Source organism: Eufriesea mexicana, unplaced genomic scaffold (assembly GCF_001483705.2).
Source record: "Eufriesea mexicana isolate 0111107269 unplaced genomic scaffold, ASM148370v2 scaffold1312, whole genome shotgun sequence".
In the NCBI taxonomy this organism is placed as follows: domain Eukaryota; kingdom Metazoa; phylum Arthropoda; class Insecta; order Hymenoptera; family Apidae; genus Eufriesea; species Eufriesea mexicana.
The window spans coordinates 549,965-575,536 of NW_016909446.1; the positions used below are offsets into that span (position 1 = coordinate 549,965).

The 25,572-nt window shown below is 50.6% G+C and overlaps 1 protein-coding gene across 1 annotated transcript; it reads left to right on the forward strand.

Moving 5' to 3' along the window:
* Positions 1–25,572, forward strand: LOC108547912 (uncharacterized). The gene is made up of 9 exons (XM_017900623.1): positions 1–382; positions 19,486–19,722; positions 20,428–20,540; positions 20,660–20,769; positions 20,891–20,969; positions 21,465–21,604; positions 22,279–22,425; positions 23,286–23,508; positions 24,347–25,572. Exons 1-9 carry the CDS (start codon positions 293–295, stop codon positions 24,543–24,545), a joined length of 1,338 nt encoding a protein of 445 aa, XP_017756112.1. The 5' UTR covers positions 1–292; the 3' UTR covers positions 24,546–25,572.

Consider the following 25,572-nt stretch of genomic DNA (forward strand, 5'->3'; position numbering starts at 1 on the left):
TAACATTCGCTTGCAGTTCCCTTGAACGAGCCATCGAGTTTTCGAGACACCATCCACGCGAGATTCACGATTCACCGTGAGACGATCGACGGAGCCTCGTTGTCGCAGAGGGAGAGAAGAGAACCGCGTGGCCGCCTCGAAACGTCGATCTTCGTTCAACGCGTGCGATACGATGAGATCGTTCTCGGGAAATAACGAAAATGTGACGTGAGACTGGCCGATAGAGAGCCTTGGCAAGAACGTGACACGTTTCGCAGTCGGTCGTTCAGTGTGTGGCACGCACTCCGCCAAAATGCCAGTGAGAAGGACCAATTTCCACGCGTTCACCAGTGCGCTTGTGTCGGTACTGTGCTTGGTCCTGGTGGCGCTTCGTGTCGGCCAGGTAAGTTCGGCACTGTCCAGCCACGAAATTTCACCTAGGTACCTACGTCTCCGCGCTGATTTCCGCTGCATGCGCGATAAATCCACTCGGGAAACTCTTGCGAAACCCAGGAATAACTGTTGTTCTCGGAATATCTTTAAATAGGGATATAACGTCGATTCGGGATCGAAGAGATGCTGCCGAAATATCGGACAGTCGAAGAACAACTCGGAATTTCAGGCAGTACGAATCTGTTCGGTTGACGACGACTCGAAATAAGCCGTGGATATCGCAGGACGTTGATCCGCTTCGGTATCGCGAACTATTAATTAGACGCTGGTGGAAATCGACGTTGCTGCGTCGCGCAGTAAGTAGATCATAGATAGCCCCGCTGGTATGCAGGTTTAATGCAGTTGTACTGTTACGTACCAGTATCGCTGTCGTTTATTCGTCTCCGTATCGTCCGTCACGCGCCGAGATGCGCGATACTCGCTCGCCGCTGGACGAACGAACTTTGACGAAAATACGTGGAAATCGAAACGGTAGTCGAGTGTTAGCTATCTGGACGAGATAACGCGAGATGCATGTAAACGCGCGTTCCGCGACGATAAATCGCCGCGATCGAGCGCCGCGTCGCCAGCTGACTCATTCATCTCGCGCAAATGCACCAGCGTCGCCTCTAAATCCGTGTGCCCATCCGTTAAACCGGGAAAAGGAAAAGGGCTAACAGGGAGAACCGGGGTCGTAAATTCATCGGGATTTGGAAAAATCGAAAGATTCCCGTGGAATCTCGTTCGTTCCTCTTACCCGCGGCGCGCTGCGTGCGAGAGACCGCGGGGAGATCCGATCGAACGGTACTCGAACGTAGTATCGTGGAAGCGTTCTAGGAAAAAGCGGATCGCTCGGGAATTCGCGCGCTAGCCGCGTAACTCGATACGACACGGTGATCTATCGGCGTCGGTAACGGCCGCAAACGTCGGCTTACCGCGTCGTTTCGGTGCGAAAAAGCGCCGCGGTGGCCGCGAGAAAAATTCGGATAGACCGCCCCTCGGGCTTCGCAGGGCCCGGGGTCCCCGGGGTCCCCGTGGTCCCGGTACCGGAATGCGTGTCCAGCGGGAGGGCCGCGTTGCTCCACGGCTCTCTCTCTCTCTCTGTCGTTCCAGTCGAAATATATATCGCGCGCGAGCACTCGGATCTGCGTATCGCCAAAGAGAATGCGGGTTAACACGAACGTGGCCACGCGTGTGCGTGAATCGATGAAACGACTAACGAATCGAGCGATTACGCGTGCCGGATAAAAGAACGGACGGCGCGTATGTACGCGCGAATCCAATGGCAAACTCTTTCGAATGGGGAAAACGTGCGAGTAATAATTCGTAAAGAATCGAACTTACGCGAAATTATTAATTTAACACGGGGCAACGATTTATTTTTCGATTATTTTCCGGCCAGAAAATTTTCCTAGATACGGAAGGCGAGATGCAGCGGACACCCGGTATGCGCGGCGCAAACGCGTACCGTTTAAGCGGGCAGCGGGAAACAATGATGCGCAGAGCGGAGCGGCTACGCGTCGCCTCGCGACTCGCGGCGCGGACCGAACTTTTACTCGATTAAAAAATCTATTTAACAGGAAACTGGCCTTGCCTCATACGGGGCTATCTGCGACGTGAATCGTAGATACGAGCCGGCTCGTTCGAATCCCGCGCGTATAAATAGAGCCAGCCGTGAGTCCCTGCTGCGGCGAGCGGAATTTTTACGCACGCACAATTACGCACGCGTCAGCGGCGAGAAAGGGCATCGGGTGCACGGCGAATGTTATCGAAATCGGCGATATGCTCTGAAAAGCTTGGCCACGCGAGAGATTCGAAAGCAGCTTTTGCGCAAGCTCGCCGGGAATTTTAATGGCGCTGGCCGGCAGTCGGGGCGAGCATCGGCGAATTAATTGCATACGCTTGTACGTCGGAATCGCGGAGAATCCCGCGAGAGGAAGGAATCTCTCGTTCCTTTTCCGTCGATACGCAACCGATCGAGGGCACGATCCTCGGGCTGACGCGTAATAGTAAGTGATAGTAGGCGGCCGTACCGGATGGCGCGGCCTCGCGACGCGCGATTTACTCAACGCCGGTTTATTAATATTTACGAGCGGGACACCCCCTCGCGCGACCGTCGCATCTGCGAAGAGTGACGCGTCGGGGCGATAAGTTGGAATCGTGGTGCAACTATTTTACGCCAGTTTCGTTATGCCCTTTACGCGGAGGGCTCTTACGGGCCGTACGCTGCCGCCTCGGAAGAATAGACGGCCATAAACGAGGATAATCGTAAAATCGCGCTACCGTTGTCTTAATAATGCAGCTTCCACGGCCGTTAAATTCCGGAATTTATTCGATAGTAATTTCAACGCACGTCGCCCGATTCCGCCTAACGTTAACGTCCACTCGCGGATTAATTCTCGAACGCTGGAATTACGGAGCGATTAGACGCGTGCGTTACGAATTCCCGCGAATTTTGTCAACCTAGAATCCCGAGTCTACGAGTCAACGGGGATCTCTGGATCTCTCGAGGATCGAGGAGCGAAACGAGAGGCGTTTAAAAACGAGCGTGAGCCAGTCGGTTAAACATTCGACGGCGTCCGAGATGACGCAACGGAGAACGACGCGATGGTAGAAAAATCCACTCCTTCATCCTTGCACGCGTTCGTGCGCGCGACATACCATTCGACGTCCTCGAGAGCAGCTGCGATCTCGCGCAGAAAAAGCCCGTGCTCCTCGTACGTATCGTAGCTCGAGCGAGCGCAGGAATTCGCGTTTTCCGCGAGAATTCCGGCGAACGTTTTCAGAAATCCGCGAACGCCCAAGATCCTGGCCGCGGTAAAGATCGGCGGAATTTAAAGCGCGACGACTGCCTCGCGTTTAGTCCGCCCACGTTGATCCTCTTGCGCCGAACCATCCCTCCGCGATCGTATCCTCGAGCACCCACTACGATCGTCGCAAAATCCGCCGACGACGATCGAGGATCGCGTCTCGATCCTCCACTTCTGCGCCTCGACCACGGGTATCTTTGACGCTCCACTTCCCGCCAGCCCTTGGACTTGAAGATTGTACTTTCGTATCGATTTCTTGCCGCGTCATCGACGTGGGATAAGGTTCGCGGGCCAAGTCGAGCCGATAAATCGGTAACGATCCGCGCGTCGATACCGCACCGAAGGCGTATGTTTATTGGGAATAACGTCGGACCGGTTGGCTCGACTTCGACGGGAAAACGAACGAGAAACGGAATGAATTAGAATATCGCGTCCTGACAGGACGCAGCGCGACACGGAGCGGTTTTATCGGAAAAGTTTCACGGTCTAGCAGAGGCATAATGCAACGCGCGATTAATTCCTACGCGATATTACATACGGTCGGTCGACCGGCAAGAATTCCATACGAATTCGCGATCCTCTTACCTGCTCGCGGCTCGCTGGTCGAACGAATTCGCGCAGGCCGAGGCTGTCGGCCGACAGTACGGCGGGGAACGGGGGCAAAAGCCATCGAAGGATTTTTTCGTCTGCGAGGCGCGTAAGTGCACCGCCATATAGAGAGAGCGTGGCGAACAAAAACGGGCAGAACCGTTGCATACTTTTCCTCTCATCGGCGTGTCCATTTCGGGAGAACGAGCACGGGGTCCAGATAGCCTCTCTGCCTACGCCACGGCGACGGCCTACGTTCGCCCGCGATAATATGTCTTTCCCTGGAGATTGCGAAAGAGCACGGGAACGGCCACGAGGCAACGGAGAGTATCGACGATCCACCCAACGCGCGACCATAAGCACTCGCGGTTGGTATGTCATACGCGCGTTCTATCTGCATCGGGGATCGAGCGCGTACGCGACGCCGGCCACACGGAAGCATAACGCTCGCGGTATTGTCCGATTTTAGTCCCACGTCGCGACGCCGGTCGAGCATCGTCGCGAATAAAACCTCCGCTTTATCGCGATAACGCGGTGCAAGCTTAGGTGGACGCGATGGGGCAATTTTTCTCCCCGTAGTCCGTACACTCGATACCACAGTCGGTTAAATTAGCCTCGGCGAGAGCAGAATCGGCTAGACTAAAATCTACGAGCCTCGAAGCCGCGATCTCGGAATCCGCGGGCACGAACTCGACGAACGACCACGCTAACGGACGTAAATTTGCAATTACGATCGAATCAGTCGAACCCTCGACTAATCGTACCGGTGGGAAAATTAATCGCGTTATCGGAATTTCAAAAAGTATAATACGCGTTTCGGTTGAAACCGACCAAGGTTGCCTGGACGAAATATGGCCGAACGGTTTATTACCATCGGTCTGGCCTGCTCTTTTTCCCTGGCATCGCCGGTGCTTTCGAACCCGGTACCAAGTTCTTTTACATAGGAATGCAGATGGTCGAGGCTACGGAAAGATACAGCGTTAACGCTGCGAGGCGTTGTTTTTTCATCGATTTGCATTGGTAAATTCTAGAATGATCTGGCCGCTGGGAATCACGCATCGCTTCAGCGTTGCGAGCCCGGGCTGTGTATCAGAGCGAACGGAAACGGTGCTAACGATGACGCGTTCTAACCAACGCGTGCATACTATCCGCCGTACTACGTACAATACGCGATTTCACCGCTACTCGCGGCTCCATTATTTCCACGCTTATCGAGATGTTACCAAACGTCAATGAAAGTGAATACGTATACAGCGAGCCGAGCCATCTTTTCCAGCCGACATCGCGTTCGCGTTAATACGACCATCCTCTCGGCGGAGGATCAATTTACCGATCGAGATCCATCGCGATCGCGATAACCGCGAGCACCGCGTTTGTTATTCGTCTGTGTATAAAAGTTGAGGATCACTGCCGGGCTGTGTGTCATTTTCTCAGTGGAAATTACACCTCTCGATACGTATTACTATGTTTCTGCAGTCCGATCAGATCTGATAAAGAGATTCGATAGGACGTTAGCATTCGGTTATAGTCGAAGATTGAAGGTTTTTAACGTGCCATGGCACCGGGTCTTTTGTCATGCTTCTTGGGTGGCGAGGCGAAAGACAAAGGAGCTTCGAGCTCTGAATATTCCCGGCTACGCCGCAATTAATTCTTTCCTTCCTTCTTATTCTCGTTTTCCTAATGTCAGCGATGCTGACAAATAAGCACGCCGGCACGGGTGTTCGTCTTCCTCCTACGCCGCGAGGCCAGCAAAGCGTTAATGCCTCGTTAAAACATTTCTCGGCAAGCGTGGTAATTAAACACGATCTTCCCGGTCACACCTTTCGTTACCATCCTGAAAATCGCTGAACAAACAGCGCGCGGTAGATCGCCGCGTCGAAACAATTAATACCGAGGCTACCGAATGGTCGCGGGCAACGATATTATTTCCCAGCATCGTTAAACATCGCACCATAACGGTGCCCCTTTTCACCAATTTTCTCAATCTACTCGGACGCGACAGCAGCGCCAACTATCTTGCCGTCGAATCCACTCGGGCGGCCGGAGGAGCTCGGGATCGTTGGGTCGTTGGATCATTAAATCCCCGATGCGAGCGAGAAGAAAGGAAAGAGGGGAAAAAGGGAAAGAAAGGAGCGAGGAAAAGGGGAGAAAAAAAAAAAGCGGCGTATTTGATATTCCCATCGCGGCGATAGTCGTCGGATAAGTTCCGCTCGCTGATATTCCCAGCAGCGAAGCTGCGCGCCGGCGCGCAAGTTCGATCCTCTCGGTCCGTGGTTTCGCCCGGTGCTCTTCCTCCGCTTCCACCAGATAGGATTCACGGACGCTTACATCTTTACGACAATGCCATTTCGTACGCGGCGCGGTGTGTTGCCTCGCGGACCGACGTGCACGTACACGAGTGGAACACAAAGGGGAAGCCGGGGTACTGCACACGAAGCGTGAAGAACGTACCTCTCGGCCGATTTCGCCCCGGCGTCGCCCCCGGGAGAACCGCGGATATAAATCACCATCTCCACTGACGTGGCTGATTTGCCGACTGCCGTGGGCAAACCTATATGACTGCTCCATGGATCGAAGCATGTCAAGTGTTTAAACTACCTATGGGGCTCCGGTCCACGGAATCCGACGGGTTACCGGCAGGGGGGTAGCCGGGAAGGGCGAGGGAGGCGCAGCAGTGGCGGATAGGGAGGACGAAGAAACGCGGGTGTACAGGATGCTCCAGAGGACGAGGATCGCGCGTTTCGGTGAACAACCGAGCCGAGACTGCGGGAATAAGCCGGCATGTTTATGCGAGGTTGTACGATTTCTCGTTTCAAACTGGTTTTTACGAGCGAGCCGCGAGTATCCCTGGGACACGCGAGGAAAGTGCGAAGAATCAAACGCATCGCGGCTGATTAAAAGGCGTATCTTCTAACTGGCCATTCGTATTACCATAAACGGCCAACTTTTACGCGCTCCTCCGTCATGGCCTGTCCTCTATCAGCCCCGACACGGCCCGCTGTCCGCTTAGCCGCGCAGCAAGCCGGCTTTGAAGCGGCCTGTACAGCCGCGCATCCTTCGCATCCTCCCGTTCTACCGTTCGACTCGAAATCGAATTCAGCCGGCTCTGAATTCTTCGTCGTTTTCTGGGAAACGAGGCAGAACGGCTCGGACTGCCGCATGAAATCTCGCCGCCTGTTTTAATGTCCCGTTCCTCGGACCGAGCACTTCCTTCTTCGCCCAACTTCTTTCTCCTTTCCCTCTTTTTCCACCTTTCGTCTCGTCACGGCTTCGTCGTCCGCCGACTCGAGAGCTTCGCTCGGCCACGAAACTGCCTCGGAACAAGAAACCGAGCTTTTTGGCAAATCCACCTGCGTACCGTGTATCATACGGAGTAATTTTTTGCCTCGCCTTCTCGATTAAATTAGCAGGTTGATCGATGTCAACCGGGCGGGGCTCGCTCCATTTTTCGGACCACGCTGTGTGTTTCACGTATCAAATATGACAACGCGTACCTCGGAGTTATGCAACCTTCCTCGAGATCGAAATTCGGTGGAGCTTTCTTTCGTTTCAGAGAAAACGACCGCCATTATTCATTAGCTAGATAGCTAGAACTACCGATCTTTAATAGGACATCTAAACATAGCGGGTGTAGATAATAGTAATTTTAATGGCACGAAGATAAATTTTTTTGAAAGTAGGTATACGTTTTTAGCAATTGCAAAGAAAATTTCGAGACCAATCATGTTGATTTTTACGGTAGTTCCGGTGTCAAAGATGATGAAATTATTTCCTCGCTAATATCGTTCAATGGCAAACGAATAATCCTAGTCGTCCCGTTGCTATACAACGATAATAATAAAAATAATATGCACGGGGAAACTCGAAATAAGATCCGCGGATCGAGATTATCACCGCGGCTAAATAAATAATCCCGATGTTAACCGAACCTGGCGGAGCTTGCACCCGAAAATAAATTTCGAACCGGACCACTGGTTCCGAGTACGACTTCGTTTATTGGCACTCTACTCCGACGACTCGGGATTAGAGATTTAAAAGACCGTTCGCCCAACTTATCCGACTGATCCGACTTATCCAGCGATCGAGGACTCATCGGTCGACCAGTCGAACTCGCAGACGCGTCGTCGACGAGGATCGTCGGAGGCGGTATCGCGGCGTGGAATCTTGCGGAAACTCGGCGGTACCATCGGCTCTGTGTACCTTCTTTATTCAGTCTGCGTTCTCCACGGAATCGGGATCGTTCGCCCGGTACCGTAAAATACGCTCGTACTCCGACGCGTACGGGGGATCGGGGGTCTGCCGGAACAATAAACGCGCGCCGTGTGTCGCCATTCGGATCGGTAATGACGCCGTTCCGCGGCGAGATAAACGACGCTGCTAAGAAAATAGCGTCGGGGGCAGCGATTCCGCGACGCTCCCCCGTCGTACATACTCATTATCCGGCTGATACCAATGCCTCGAGACGAAACTATTGGAACGTTCCTCGAGCTTCAGCCTCGCGCGATCGTTCCTACCGACATTACGTACGAATCCCGACTCGCCTCGTTCCTACCGTCTACCACGCGGCCGTAAAAATTCTACCCGGTTACCAGAGAGAGCGCTCCGGGAAGTTTATAAAATACAGTCGTACCGATAGAAACAGATTACTCGAAATTGGAGCTCGTTTGAACGACTAGCGACACGCTCGAGGTTAGTTAGCATCCGGCTCGCCGTTATCTCGCGTGTCGCGCGAACTTACCGTCGCGATAGTTGTAAACTCGCGACTCTTGACTCGCGTGCTGGCGAACGCGTAAATTCGGTGGAGGCTATGCGACGAAGCGGACGAGACGAGAGGATCGGCTGGCGAGTGGAAGGCAAAGTTTCGAAGAATGTCCGAAGATCTCGAGGATCGGCGAAGAGAGGTGCCGAGAATGGAAGTCAAGGCTCGGCGAGCCACGTGGAGAGAGGATTTCGCCGCGACGACGGCTGGACCAGTGACCTCGGTTGTAAAATCGAACGCAGCTTCGCCTTTTTGCTTTTTAATTTCGACGCTTTCACTTTTCGCCATACTTTTCCGTCTGGCCAGTGGCCGCTGCTCTCGCGTCCGATTCCTTTCCCTCGCGATGCTTCCCCCGAGACCGCGCGAAACGCTCGAGATCCCGTTTATTAATCGGAATGCCGGGCCCGGAGAAACGTCTGGAGCGGCACGCGATTCGTGGCCGTGTCGTGGAATTTCTAGGAAGGATACTCCGCGTCGATTAATTATTCCCCATATTTTCCTTTCTTCCCGTTCGCCTCGAATTTCGTCCAGACGCTGCGAATCCACGACGGCAGACGCGGATCTAGCAGCGCCGAGTCCGCGCGCGCGTCTCTGATAAAGCATCCGGGGGGATCAATTGCAACGACGTTATGGCGTTTTAATAATTTAATTGGGCCGATGGCGACAGGTCTCGGCTTGGCGCGAAAATTAAATACGTATTAATTGGAATAATTTTATTGCGGCTGCACGGTCCGTTTAAGCTGGACGTAAAATTAATCGCGATAAACACTGGACGGGGTGGACGAGAGGCGGGAAGTGGCACGCGGATTCCTCTCTGCGGTGTTCTAATAGAAATTCAAACCGGTGTTATTTTCGTATCGCCGGTTTAATTATATTCGACGGTGGCTCGACGACGTCTGAAAGTATTCCGATATTTTTTGCTCGGTTTTTCGAGACGCAGAGGTAGCTCGGATCGGTTAACGAGTTATCGCGCGAGATTAAGCAACCTCACGATCAGACGCGATAAACGATCCACCGTTGATACGACAATTTATTAATAAGTATACCGGGCTAAGCGCGAGTCTACGAATTCCCGACCGTGTCAGAGATTAATTAAAACCGCGAAGAGAAAGAGCATCGAGCCTCGCGAGCCCGCGTTCGACTTTATTCCGAAGCTCGCTCGTCTCCCTTGTACGTATACGTATCTGCGCGTGTACGCGCGTTTACCAGCGCAGCTCGTGATTATTAAAGAAGAACTGCTGGCCCCACGCGAGAAATTACATCGGCCGCCGCGTCGTAAGATTTATTAATTACAACGGACGAACGCTCCTTATCGGGGCTTAACGGTTCAATTAAAAACAGCGGTTTACGATAACTGGACTACGGAATTAACATCGATTTAATCACGGCTGGGATTAAATTGCATTCATATTTCGCGCGGTACACCTCGCTCTCTCCTTCGCTCCCGTGCGCATACGCGTACACGCGGGTTCAACCTGGCATCCGAGATGCTTCGTCTCCCATTTCCTTTTTCGAGCTGGCTGAAAAATTACGATGCTTTCACGGAGATAGGTAACGTCGGGGAAGTTGGCTCGCGTGGCACACCGTCGGTATCCATCTGTTCAAACACCGTGGCATTATTGAAACTTATCGTTTATCTATTTATCGACGCAGCTGGCGAAGGTAATAAGCATCGGTGCTCTCGCGCCACGCGCGTTTCGTATAATCGTAATAATTTAACGCGATTCACTTTCGCCATTCAATAACCCGCACGAAGAAAGCGTACACCGCCGCCCCGGCCACGCTGCACCGATGCGTCTATATCCTGCGCGCGCGCTATCTCACGCGGTTATTAAAGCCGCGGTGCACGGTCGTGCGCGCGGAACGTATTCACGAGCACGCGTGTGCATTTCTATCGGGCAGTAATTTATGCGACACCCGAGAAACAAACTCGTTGCGAAACTCATCCCCGCGTTATTTGCTCAGCGCGTAATCGGCTACTTTTCAAGAAGGCAGAACGGACCGTTTGACGCGGGGATTTACGCTGCTTAAGACCGCGGAATAAATTAGCCGTGATACAAAGGCGCGGGACGAAAGAGCAAATAAGATGGAATAGCGGCAGTACGCTTTGGAAAATTTCTACGCCTGTTCCGTTGCGTTCCGCGGATCGAGATCCATGCCAGAAGCACGATCGGCGCGCCGCGCGTTCCGGTCGTTGTGGGATCCAGCGACACTGGGGGCCAAGGATGAAATCGATATTTTCCATCGTCGAGATTGCAAGAGGTAATAATACGAGGATCGTATAAACATCGTTCGATTTGACCACGCTAAAATTTTATGGCCGTTTTTCAGCCACGGGTAAACTGATTAGACGATCGGTTATCGAAACGATTGTACCGTACTTTAACTACCAACGTCACGGTAGGTACGAGCTGCATCGATCGTAAAAATACATCTAGCTCGAGATGGGACGATACCTATCGAGCAATACCTGTATACCTGTCGTTGCAATTCACCGGGGGTGCAACGAGATGACCTAATATTGTATATCACGCGTGCGCGTAAGCGTTGGGCTCCTTTCATCGTCTGTCTTACGTTCCGTACCTAATTATCGGTGAAACTCGAGATACTTTCGATTGCTTCGAATTCATCTTCGTATATGACGGGAAATTCGAATCGCTTCGGATACGATTCGTATCTTAGACTCCTCGAAAGTCTCGTTACATCTCGAAATACTCTCGAAACTACCGAGATTCTCAAGATTGCGTTGGTAACTCGAATTTTCCTTTTCACGGAGATTCGAGATAATTATCGTTTCGTATCCGATCGCTATACTCGAGACTTCCAAAGCTGTCGAGATTCTCGAGACTTTCGAAACTCTCGAGAGCCCTAGGCTTCGAATCGTATTCGAATTGATTCGTAGCAATTAGAAGCGTTTCGAATCGCCATCGCTGGTCTCGACGTTCCCAAAGCCATTACGATTCTCCAGACTTTCGATACTTTCTAGGTTTCGAAGCGTATTCAAAGCGATTCCGAGTGTACGGGTATAGACTCGAAGCGATTCGAAGGAATTCGAAGCGTTTAGACTCTCGTCGCTAGCCTCGATGCTTCTAAAGACACCAACGTTCCCAAGACTTTCGAAACTTTTCACGGTTTTAATCTTCGAATCGTGTCCCAAGCGACTCGAATTTCCCATCGTGCGCGCGGATTCGTGGCGATTCGAAGCGTCTCAAAGTCATCGCCGATCTAGAGATTCCCAGGACTTTCGATGATCCCGATCTTTCGAATCGCGTTTGAGCTCGGATCCTGCCTGTGTGGACAATTTAGAATCGTTTCGAATCGGAGATTCCAACGCCCATTCGCTATTGGCTAACAGCGAATGCTTTCACTTGGCGTTTCTTCGGGATCGGGTCGCATCTCTTCGAGTACATTGTCTGGCGAACGACACGGAATATAATAGAACGGAATGCGGGAGCTCTCCCGTGAACCGCGGGGAATCCTCCGCGAGGATCGCACACTTTCACGTGTCTCGGCTTTTCCTTCCAGCCGTTTCTACCATGCGTAAATTTTACGGCCAGCCTCAGCCAGGGCCCGGTGCACTCTGCTTTCACTTGCACGCTTTCGGGTTTCGAGAGACTTTGCTACCGTCCAGGTGGCAGGAGATGACGCGCCCGTTCCATCAGATACCGCGAAACTTCCTTCGCAATTAGATCCTCGCAGACACCTCTGATCGTTCGTCGATCCCCCCGATTGCTTCGAATTGCCTCATGGACCTGGCTGCTCCATCCTCCCGGTAGTACGCGCCGCGTTATTCGTCAGGCCACACCCAGTCTGTAAATATCGAAAACAATTACGTCAACAATGTCGATTAGTCATTTCCTACGGGCTTCTCGGCTTGGGTTCTCGTGATCGAGCTTCCAGGTAGTTTGCTACGTACCGTTGACTGTGCTTCGAACCGTACCTGGATGCAAAATACTTTGGGATTCTTGGCAAAGTACCTGTAATTAGAAATTCGTATTAGTAAGCTCATATGCCTGTTAGCTGAGCTATCGGATCTCGACTCGGTTGCAAAATAAATACTTGGAAGGAATGACCGTTACTCTGACGAGATTTTCATCTGTAAAATGGAGGAAATCGAGTTCTTCGGTGACTCGCTATGCATTCGCGATATGCTACCCACCACCTATAGTACATTCGAAGGACTTGGAAGGAAAGGATTAACTTTATTATAAAATTATCCGTATTTGCATCTTTCAAAGTCTAACATTTCCCCCGGACATTCGATCCCGCAGCTCGGGTCGGCAATTTCTCTAGCCTCGTTCGCATCGCCATTAACGAAACGAACGCGCCAGCACCACCCTCTAACCCTCTCGTTCCTCAAACAATTTACACGAGCAAACTCGGCGAGGTCCCACGCGGAGCCAAGATGGAAGATACACGAAGATTTCGCGAAGCAAGTTTGCCGTTCTCACGAGCAGAATTTACTTAAAACCGTCCTCGTTCCATTCCGAAACGAACGGTACGACAGAGCCGCGGTACTCTCCGCGGGACGAGGCGGACCCGATATTAAGCCGACTGGCGAGCAAGTGGCCGTAAAGGCAACGCATGCGAGCGTGCGTGCGTATACGCATCGGCGATGGCCGTCGCCGAGTTCCACCCGCGGAAATTTCTTCGCGGAAATTTCTTCGCGAAGCTTCTCGGAAGTCGTTGCAGCGTTATCTCGGCGGCGTTCGACGTAACCGTTTTCCCTTGCCTTGCTTCCGTGTAAACAGGCAATTTTAAACAACGCGTCGACCCGTTAAACGCCCATCCGCGATGCAGGCAACAAAGGCCATCGGATGGGGAACCGCGAGGAACGGTGCGCGCCATTTCTGGCGAAAATGCCGCTGGCTTCGGTTCCGATGGACGTGCACGGGGAGGAAAGAAAGGGAGAAAAGAAATGGACGGAGAGGGAGAAGAAAAAAAGGAGAAAAAGGGAAAAGAAAATGGACGACGCGAACGGTTAGACGAAAGAAGCCGAAGAAGGCAGGGTCAATAACATACGTTTTGGCTTCGGCTTCTTCCTTTTTCCTCGCAAGATAATTCGAGAGCCGGCTCGAGCCCTCTGGCCAAAGAATGCGCTTTCTACGTTGCATGTGTCTGGCGTCTGTGCGAGCATTGACAAACGCTCGTGAGCTGTGGCTGTAATAATCGCGCGAGAGAAAAGGAAAGGGTTCGAGGGGAGGTAAGGAAAAATCAAAGCGTCCGATAGCGTCTGGTAATTGTTATATTAATGTCGGTAGTACGCTTTGTAAGTAATTTTATCGTTGGGAGGTGTTACACGCACGCCGCGTCTGCTTCGGGGACCGCGGCCCTCGGTAATGCTATAATTCGTGCTTCGGGCATGTCTCGGGCGTATGTATGTTAATACGGAGTATATTTTCTTCGAGTTTACTCGTGTATGTAAATAAAGAGTCTTTTGGAATTACGGCCATAAATTCGCGGAGTCGGCGCAGCGAGAAAGGAATTCTTGCGAGACGTGCAACGCAAACGTTTCGTGGATACGGATTTTCTTTATTAGCGAAATCAGCCCGTGAGATCGGTCTTTATTTACGAAAGGGCCGTTCGAATTCTTCGCTGCTTCAATTCAGCGTTAATCTCAATACGCTTTCTCGCTCATCTTCCCATTATTGTTCCACGTCTCTTCTCCATGGGATAAGCGAAATTAATCTCTAATGACGCTTTCGTTGCAATCTCGCCAGTCGTTTCGACACGTTTCCAGACGATCTACAGGGTGTTTCGCGAGTTTCTTAGGTGGAAACGTCTAACCCGAATATATCCGACATTTCACCGCGACGTTTGAATTTTATTTTTAATTTTACGGGATATTAAAGGGCAGTCGTAAGTCGGTAAATTTAATCTCCGACGTTTCTCGCTGAAAGTTCCTGTTTATTTGGTCGGCAATAATCCCTGGATATACTCGCTTCTCCGCTTTCTTCTTTCTTTTCTCAGCCTTCCAGAGTGCACGGTAAACACTGTAGCTAAGTGCAGACAGGTAAACCTATACCACGGTTTAATTTAATTTCGCACTTTCTTTCGTGCGATCTTACTGAACGGAGTAAATTGCGCAAAGCAAATAGAAATTATCCGCGTTCGCGTTCCAGCTCGAAATTGAAACGGTGACGACACGGCCAGCGTTCGCCTTTCAACTTTCAAAGTGATCCGTGTACGTTTGCCATATATTAAACGTTTCTAAACCCGATTTTCCTAGACCAGGAAATTATGAAACGCCGTGTACATCGGAAAGTTGGGTGAATCGATAGGATAGAAAGCGAAAAAGCTGGCACGTCTCGTTTCGAAGTCTCGATTCGTATAAGCCCGGCGAAAGTGTCGGGAGACAGGGATCGGTTTCACGAGGACACAATGGAACATCGCGCGTGATAGAAGCTACGAAGCACGTAAACAATTACCGAGCTGTTCCTCGAAACTTGCTTCCTCAGGAAGGCCAGTGCCAATGCGAATGCCCGTGGTATATTGCGGTTCGCGAGTGTGACACAGCAGCATTGTTCCACGGATACGTGACTTCCTCGTATTTTTCAATCACTAGGCCGCACCACGTGCTGTTCCGCACACGTTTAGTATTTTTCCAGAGCATCGTTATAACTTTCCGCTCGAGAGACCTCCGCCGAAGGCGTGACTGTTCGACGTTCGTTTGTTTCTCCGAACAATCGACGTTACTATAATAACCGAGCTTTTCAACGCAGCCACTATTACCCAAATAACGGAATTACCAGAGAAACTAGCCACGTTATTTCGTTAACTCGAATCGTACAAACGTACTCGTAGGTAATACCTACCTGGTAAAACGTTTTTCGCCAAACTCGAGTATTTTCTTCTCGAAAATGAAGCGAAGTTTAAATAATAGGTAGTACTCCTGGTAAAACGTTTTTCGCCAAACTCGAGTATTTTCTTCTCGAAAATGAAGCGAAGTTTAAATTATTTTTTACTTTTGTTTACTTCGTATCGTGATATGTGACACGTGTAATAACACGCGTGCATATTATAACACGCGCAACCGTGTATCTAAGAAGTTAATTTCAAGTAATTTCGCATTATCCAAGTGCAGTAGTCCGTTTACTCGGAGTGGACATTGCAGAACAGGTAGTAATCAGCAGGGTTGAACTCGAGGAACTGTAATAAATTACTCGCTTCTTCCAGAGTCGAATGATCATACGGTCCGTTTAAATTTGCCAACAATCAATATCATTGCAGTAGCTAATAGGGGTAAACTCGGGAGAAGATAGATCGTACTATCCGGATGTAATTTTTCCGAACTCGAATCGGCGTACACTTTGCCTCTACTCACAATTGGCATCTCTGTGGTAATTAGGAGGTATAAATCTACGAAATCGCAATAAATCACGCGATCTATTTAAATGTTCAATTTAAATTCTTCAAACCTGAGTCGACGTAGGTTTGCCTGTATCGGCGTTCCTGTAGTACAGCAACCGATAAGGGTAAACCGGGGGAATCGTAATAAATCGCACGATCTAGCCAATCAGAATTTTTCGACACACGGGTCGGCATACAGCCGGTTACCCTTTAGCCAATAATCGATATCGACTGATAAAGATAAATCCGAGGAAAAAATAACAAACACTATAAATCGCGATAGATCTATCGAAACACGGTTCCCTCGAACTTGAAACGACCTGTAGCTCGCCCCTACCCACGATCTACGCTGCTATTCCATGGCAACCGATAAGCACAAGCCGAAGAAACCGCGGTAAATCACAGGATCTAGCCAAACGCGATTTTTCGAAGGTCGGATCGACACGTACCACTCGTGACTCGGACTTGGCGTAAGGGAACGATAAAAGAAGCAGAAATCCCGATAAACCACACCTCCCCGGCGCAAAAACAGTAAAACTCGATTCCGAAAGGCTTTATCTCGAACAAGCAGAAGTTTCACGGTTTAGCGCCAACTGCCTCGGACTCCTCCTATTCGCGTATTTAATAAAACCGATACGGCGAAGCGAAGGTTCGCGTATGTCCGACGTTTCGATAAGTCCGCCAATATATTTCACCCGACGCCGAAAAATGCGCGGCCGCTTCACAGCCGATACTATTCCGCCCTCGTTCCAGCCGTTCGCATACTCGCCCATGGGTGTGTACTATCGGAATGCGTTGAAACATTGCGGCCACGAGGCGGTCGGATTAAATCTTGATACATTGCCGCTATCCACGCGTAAAATTCGCGCGCGCGTGCGCCAGTGCACGCACGCACGCACACACGCGTGTGCAGTCTCTCCGGGAACGAAAACGAAAACGAAAAGGCCCGGCAGAGAGAGAGAGAGAGAGCGAGAGAGAGAGAGAAAATAAAAAAATAGATAAAAATGGAAAAAAAGGGAGAAGAAACGGAGAGAAGGAGAAAAATAGGAAAAGAAAATGGTGATTTATCGACGACGAGGACCGATCGTCGATAGCGTACGTTCTATCGTAGCGAATTACTAAGTGGCCACTTGTCCGCCACGGTTCCTCGTACATGAATTATTCCATTCCGTGACCGGTCGTCGCGCGTCCGCGCCGGCTAATTGTCGCTTTCCCCGTCGACGAGCAAAATCGCTCGTTAGCGGTTACATCGATCCTCTCGAGCGTCGCCCGTGGCCCTCCGCTTCGATCCCTCGATCCCACGCGAAATTCGCCAACCACGTTCACCGTGTTATCTAACCGACGCGCTAACCCGGGCCCGCCGTTGACTTTCCTTTATGTAAGCGGCCGGTTTCCGTGATGTCACCGTTTGCGCCTTATTTTCCTCCGCCCCCGGTTCTCGCCGCCCAACCTAACCTGTCGGCTACCTGGACGAGCGCGGAGCGTCGCGATGTCCGATTGCGTCACCGCGCGTCGTTCGAACGGGGCGTGTACCGTGGCACGAGCGTGGTTTTTGCGTCCGAGGAGCATCGACATTGTCGTCGGTAGCGTCTATTAGCGTGACAGCACGCGACCCAGAGTCTACCGAGCGGGCCCAGCCCGATCGGGGCTAACGGATTTCGTGCCGCGACGAATGTCGCGTGCCAATGGGGCCCGCCTAGCGATCGTGAATCATAGTAATTACGTATACATGCCGTGACTGGCTGGTCGCGATCGCGGAATTAGAAGTGGTCCCTTTTGTCCCGTTTGTTCCCGAAGATTCCACGCCGCAGCCCCTGGCGCAGCCTCCAGGACCACGCGTCTGTAGTTCCTCTTCGTGTCAGCCTCTCAATGAAGCGTTCGTTAATTGGAGCTACCGTATCGATTACGTAAAGCCTCGGGCCCCGCGAGCGTGTACTCGCGGCCAGGTTATAATTAGTACATTCCTTTTCGAGCAGTCACGAGTAGTCACGAGTAGCGAGGAGGTCGAAGAAATGAGCCCCGGTTGCCTAGCCGCGGTTTCAGATACCGGGCTAAACGGATAAGTAGGCTGAAGGCGTAACGAACTGGAACGAAATTCTATTAGCCGTGTACACAGCGATATGTCGCGAGGCTGTCGTCGCGATAGCTTCCAGCGTACCCGTTGGTACGCGCGAGTGCGCGTAGGTATGTATATACGCGAGGTCGGTGAAATGCTAACGATCCAGGGGTGGTTAGATTCGGAAGCCGGGAAGGAACGGAGCTAATCCCTGAGCGGGAAGAAAGGACGGGGGTGCCGGGAAAGAGATATTGGAACGCGTGTCATTCGTCAGCGTCGAAAGGGAGACAAAGGCGGCCGGTGCCGGCGTGTTCCATCGGATAATAGAATAGCAGGCGAACGGGGGTACCGGAGGAACGCAGAACGCGAACACAGACCGAAAAAGGAGCAACTAGCAAAACGCAAGGACGCGCGTATACGTTACCATGTCGTGTTCTCATAATCGATTAGCCGTCCGCGAGAGGAGGAATCCTTTTCTGTAACCCAACGCGTCTCTGATCCTTCTCTGTTTCGCTGCGGAGAGAGGCAGCCGAAGCATTTAGGACCGCCTGGCCTTGCGAACGCCTACGTTCCAGACCTTTGTCTCGCTTCCAACAGCCTCGCTGTGGAGCGTCCACTCGTCGCGGTGGCATCTCTCCGCCGCGGCTCGGCTCGTCTCGTCTCGTCTCGTCTCGTCTCGTCTCGTCTCGTCTCGTCTCGTCTCGTCTCGTCGTCGGGCCGATTTTATTGTTGGCGTATATCCGTCCCGGCGCTGTTGGACGTATATACGCGTCTACCGTGTTCGTGCTGCGGGGCGGTGAGGCCACGTGAAATTGAAAGTTAGCGTGGGTCGATAGCTACCGCCCAGACCGGTCCAAGTTTACTTGGGCATTAAGTTAGCGATTGGCCCGAGAAAATATCACCGGACTGTGAACGTTATGGCTGGAGCTGGAGCGCGCGAGACCGCGCGGAAAGTCGCGAGTTTTTGGCCGGATTTTTCAACGGGTACCCGACACTAGATTTGCCACAACCACGAGGATGCTTCCCTTGAACCGATCGTAATTAATTAAATAATTTATAGCCACGAGACGAACGAAGGACGATGATGCCTGGTATGCGAGCTTTTAAGGGCAACGGGCAATTAACCGCGTATAATTAAAGCTGGCAGACTAATTAGCCGGGTATGTTAATATTAATTGCTGCCTGCTCGATTTTTTCGTCTACCCCTCGAACGCGATTCCCATGATCCCACTCTGTCGATACCTTTGACTTTCCACCCGAGTGTCTCCGCCATCTAAGCGAGCTTCGCCGAGGATTATCTCTCGTTCCAAATCGGCCACCTCGAAGCCGCTTCCCGTCTGGATATTTCTCGTTTCGCGTTTACCGGTCCGAACCGACGACTCCTATGGTCTATAGGTCGACTCGGGCGACGAAATTCCGTTGGCGAATCGAGAATTCGCGAGCTCGGAAATTCGCTCGTGCAGATGCAACTGGTTTACACGGAAGTCAATGTGGTTCTTGTTCGATCACAGGTCACCGGTCAATTATTGGACACGGAGTTTCAACCGACGGTTACAGCGACATGCAAGGCCGGACACATGACGATACGAGTGAACCTGAATCAGAGTTTCGTGGGAGCTGTTCACGCCAGAGATTTTCGGACGCCGCAGTGCATGGCGCCCGGAAACGGCTCCACGCACGCCACCCTCGCCATTAATCTTCTCGCGCCCAAAGGTTCTCCGGATTACTGCGGCGTTCTGGTAAACAATGTAAGCAATTCCTCCATTTCGTTCATTAAAATTCAAATCGTGCTGCGCGTAACATCTCCGATGGGAAAACAACTAATTACCGAAAGCCGCGTGTTTCTGCGCGTCGGAAATGGGGTCAGGTGAGACAAATGTTTCATTACTTTCGCTTCCAAGTTCACCCCCTATTCGTGTACGCATCTAAAGAATTTCTTCGTTCACCGCCCTCGGAAATTACGAAGTAATTTTTCGCTATCGCGATCAGAGGAATAAAATGAAATAAAATATCAACGGACGGTGAAAGTAAACACAGTGGCAGAGATTGGTTAATTTCACACCTGGCTTGTAACGAAAGTCTCGGTAGATCTTAAGAAATTCGGAATACGTAATTATTCATCTCACTGGCGATGGGAAAATTGTGAAAGGTAAACTTGGAAATACTCTCGATACGATCTATCGATACCAGGAACAAGGATAAATTCGCGATTGCCAGAATTTTCGCGGCGGTATTCCGTTAGGCTAATGGCGTCGCGACTCGGGGTTCGAGAAGACCTGTGCCGCATAACCTCGCTTATGAAACGATATCTCGAGTATCGGGACGAGACACGACGCGTTCGACTCTCGTTACTTTGCACGATATTATCGGTATTCTGTTCTTCAAAAGCCCGTACTGCCTTCGTTAAACGTGCTCGCAGCAAGTTCCCCTTAATTCCGTTGTAATTCTCGCAGGACACCGAGGAGCGCTCCATCCCCATCGCGGTGAGGATACACAAGACCCTGGAGCTGGCCGACGATAAATTCTACGTGATCACGTGCGGAAAAGCTGGATTCAAAAACGCCAAGTACGTGTAACAGTTTATTAATATTAGCCTGTATCTCGGGGATATCCGCGAGATAGAGACTAACCGTGGCTCCGGAGAAAGACCTTAATGCCATGGGACACGATAATTTCTCTGCCCAGGAACGAGACCTCGTTGGTGTCGTTGCGCCTTTTGGACGGAGGCCACAAAGTGCAAGAGGCTATTTATGGTCACAACTACACTTTGCGTGCGGAGATCTCGCGACCAGATGGTTCGTACACGGCATCTCTCACTCCGTTTCACCCCTTACGTTTAATTGGAATTAACGAGCGCGCGTAACGCGTGAACGCGCGGTCGCGCTGACGCGTTCTCATCGATCTTTCTCGTTGCAGGAATGTACGGAATCAAGGTAAAGTCCTGCTTCGCGTTCAACAAACGAAACACCAGCGTGCAGCTGATCGACGATAAAGGGTACGTTCTATATCCCACGTCTTTTCCTCTTCGTCCCCTATCGTGTTCCATATTACGCTCAACGATTAGCCTAAAATCGGTATATTCGGTATTGCTTTCAAACGAAAGGAAATTTTGACAACTTTCGATCCACGATTAAATTTTCGTCGTCTTAAACGACAGCGTATGATTCCGATTAACGCGTAGATGTGCTTTAAAAAATATAGGTGCGTGATCTAGCAACGAGGTAAAAATTCGACGCTACTCGTTGATTACGTGACGTATGAATATCCATGAGACATACCGATCCGTCGAACTCTCCCGTTCGTACATACGACTAAGCGTATGTGCCGTGTTACGTAAAGTCGTCCGATTCCCCATTGCCGAATCGATCGGCGATAATTCGAACGGACACCGGGTTGCGTAATCCGTGATATGAATTTTGTACGATTCGAACTGTCACGGACCGATCACGATCATAACCGGTTGCGTAACGCTCCGTTTTCCATTACAAAGGTGTCCCGTAAAGGCTCGGGTCATGACGAAATTCATCTACGATCGGAACACCGGCCTGGCGGATGCGACATTGTTCTCCATGTTCCGGTTCCCCGACAGTCCGCAGGTGCATTTTCAATGCGACATCGCCGTGTGCAGAGGTAAACCGATTCGTTCAATGATTTCCGATTACCGACCTCCTCGGATCTGGGTTACAGCGTGCCGTTCAACTCCACCGTCAATTAACGTGTTCCCTCGAACACTTTCGTCGAACGTTGCCAACGAGTCGTTTCAAACGTTCCAATGTCAGTTCGTGCCCATAATTACTCTCGATCTGCCGTTTAATACGGGATCTAGCAGTTGCACGCAAAATACTTAATGTCGTCATCGTGTACCCCGATGATACTTTACACCGTTTTCGTGTCAACGCGTTGACACCATTCGTACGGAAAAATTCTCGTATAACGACCTCGTCGTATTCGTTGTAACGAAGAAAATTGCACGAATTATGTTCTTATCCGTGACAAATTCTTCGATTCGCACGAGTTTTCCTACCTTTTTGCAAATTAAGTTAAACTTTGTCGAAGATATTATCCAACTGTGCGGATAATCTCGTAGATCGGAAAATTAGAAAGTTTGATTACTCCTAGAGAGGTAAACGAACGAACAATTAAACGAATTCTCGGTGGAGTATTTGCAATCAGGTTTTCGTGCCACTGTCATTTTGAAGTAGACTCGAAAACGGTTTTTTCCACCGGTCGGGCTGACGTCGAACGGTAAATAACGCGACGTAGATAACAGGTGAAATGCAAACGGTTTATCTTCTTTCCTCCAGGAAGCTGCGGCATCCCCGTTTGCGAAGGCGATAACGAGGAAGATATAAAGGGAGCGTCCTTAATTAATGGGCAAAGCGTGAGCGGCGAGGAAGGAGTGCTCCTGGCTGGCACGAGTGTGTTCGTTCTTGACCCTGGTCAAACGCCATGTAAATATCGCACTGTACTTTTCATACTGAACCCTCTCTTCCTGCTCCTCTTCGCGATACCTTCGCGATTAAGCCTATCCCGCTCATCCTCTCTAGCGGAACTTTTGCTTCGAATATTGAATTAATTAGTCGGATCGTCGGGATTCTCCGTCTCTGATCGTCCATTTGCTCTCGCGTTCTTCGAATAGCATGCTACGAGACTCCTTTATTTAGATTTTCTATCGAAATTGCTACCGCGCAGAGACGGTATCGTGACTGAACGTGCGTTCGAACCCTAGCGCAGTACCGTCTCAGTCTCACCGGTACCCGAGATGAACAAAGCGCGATTGCATCGCGTGTCGTTGTGTTTGGTAGCGTAGATAAACGCGGTTCAGTTGCACGGTGTTTCTCCAAGTGAACTGAAATAGAATAATCGCGAGGATGATTACCGTTCGCATAAAATTCCTGCGATTATTCGATCGGAGTAATCGGGACGATGAAATATCGCCGAGACCAAGGGCGCGCAGCGGCAGAATTCAAACGTCCAGTGAACTGCATATCACGGCGGAATGCGGTTGCCGTTTTTCACGTAAAATCTGCAAAGGGCGATCGCTCTGCGTGGCAATCAAATACTTAAGACGATGGTGGAGCCATCGCGCCACTTTTCGCCATAAATCGAAAGAAGCACTTGGCACTTTTCCGTAATATCCCCACGCGATGACCCCTGCTACTCGAGCGACGAGGATGAACGGAGATTTCTCGGCATAAATCGCGCGAACCGTGATCGCGTTGCTCGCCACTTGTCGATGAACATTTTTCCAATGACCCCTGGCACCGAAACGGTTAACATGGTATAGTAACGCAAATATCTTGTTCTCCAGCCGTTCAGACACTGTACGAGGACGGCAGCGTTCATCCGTTATGGCTGTTGTGGCTGGCGGTAGCTCTTGGCATTCTATTCCTCATCATGCTGATAATCAATATATTCCTCTGCTCGGCGATGACCTGCAGCTGCACCAGGACGGACATTATCGAGAAGGAGCCATCGATTATCGAGGACTACGATCCGTATCGTAGCTGGCACGGCTCCCAATACGGCTCGAGGTTTGATTTTATTTCATTTTTCAGCCACGTCTCACAGTCCGTGCCCCGAGCACGGCCGAATGATCTCTTGAAATTCCGCGGAACTTGTAATTACCCCGAAGGCGAGAGGGATTTTTCATTTCGCGTTAAAGGGTAATTGAGATGTTCGGGAAACGGGGATTCTAGGAATGTGCGTGCCTCAAATTGATTGAAACGCGGTAGGCGAACAGTGAATTCTTTCCACCGATTGCTAGCTTTGCACCGAGCCATGTAATGGATGTAGCTCACGTGAGTCGAACGAGCGTTCGAGATGCATGGCATACTTGCATTTTTTTAATCGATCGCTTTAACGGATCCAACGAGTCGCCAAATGCTATGCCGGTGTGCGTATAGTTGCTTCCAACGATATAGCGTGCTCGTAAATTACTGTATTAAGCAGCCGTACAGATTCAGCCTGAAATAGCATCGTTAGACCCATCCAGTGCGAGGATAATTCTGAATTCCGAATCGTTTCGCTGATTACTGCTCGCTGCCGATCTACCGCGGTCAATTCTTGTCTAGTTTCTCGAATATCAAAAGAAGGAAAGAAAAATGAAAATCACGAAGGAAAAATCCATTCCGAGGAGTCAGAAGGCTTCTGTATTTAAATTCCATTCGCTATACCATCTCAGTGTCGTTCGAATCATCCGTACGTCGTGTCTCATCGTCGGATGCATCGTCGGTTTTAATTATCCTCGTATCGTTTTCTATATCTGAAGCGACAATCCCGAGCCTACGCGTTTGATCCACTGACTCATTGTCAGCGCGATTATTTTTAGACAACGATGGTACAAACGAGTGAATCATTGCCTGTGTTTAGGTACTCCTTAAACGGGAAGCAAGGATACGCTTCCGGAGGATCGACGATGAATTCCACGAGGTCGATATCGACCAACAGCGACCACTACGCCATAGTCCACTCCAGGCCGGGGAGCAGATACTCCGGGCCAGGCCAGAAGCACCATCATCATCACAGAGGGCCGCCATCGAACATCGGCTCGCACTATTCCGGCAAATAATATCCGCCGGACTTACGTAACGCAAACGGAGGTGGAAAATATGAGAAGATAGGACGAACTGTTATTTTCATTAACGTCTCGGACATAATTCAAGCTCTTTTGTAACAACGCAACCACGCGTAACGGGTATCTAGATTCGTTAGAGTCATTGCTCACGCTGTTCAAAGACAAACTGCTATGGATGAGATGATAGACAATGGTTGATCCTTGACTCGAAATAGAAGCGTGCCGACGCCTCGCCGATCATTCGTTTAAACGTACTTTCAACGAAGGAGCAATCACCGCTTCGCTGTTCGTGAAATTGATTTCGCGTTAAGGATCGACTCGCGTAGCTCGACACGTCCTCGATAGTTACTACCGGCATGTCGCACACGTAGCACGGTCCCAGGTGGCTGCCTCGTGGTGCATTTCTCTACCAACTGTTCGAGAAACGAAAGAGCTATCTCGCGCCAGCCTCGAAGAGGCGGGCAAAGACCTCTTCGAGGAAGATCGAAGCGTAAGCAAAATGCGCGCGAATCGCGAGCTATGGCAATCCGTTCCACTTATGGTTAGTATTCTTCGTAACGAGAGACGGTTCTTCAGGCTAGATCGTATATGTATCATATGATAGTCATAAACATAGGTACTTAGCATCCTTCCTTTTTTTATAACACTGCGCAATATCGTACTTATCTAAGCGGAATTAGACGAACGCTTTTGTACATAAATTCGTTAATCGGAGACACGGTCCATCGCGATCAGCCACTCGCGTGCTTCAATTCCGTCCACCTGGGTGTAAGCGTCATCGTCGCGAGCGAAATTTGTATTTTGTATAAAAAAAAAGAGAGAGAGGGAGAGAAAAGAAACGGAACGAAAACGAAACGAGAGGTCTGCGAGTTGCAGATAAGAGAGACAGGAACAAGGCGTAGACCAAGATTTTCGCTCTGTCTCGTAGGCACGAATTTTTATTGTAACAGCTCAATGAAACATTCCATGTTCAACGAGTCGCAAGTACACGCCCTTTAAATACAGTAAAAATGTGGAAAAA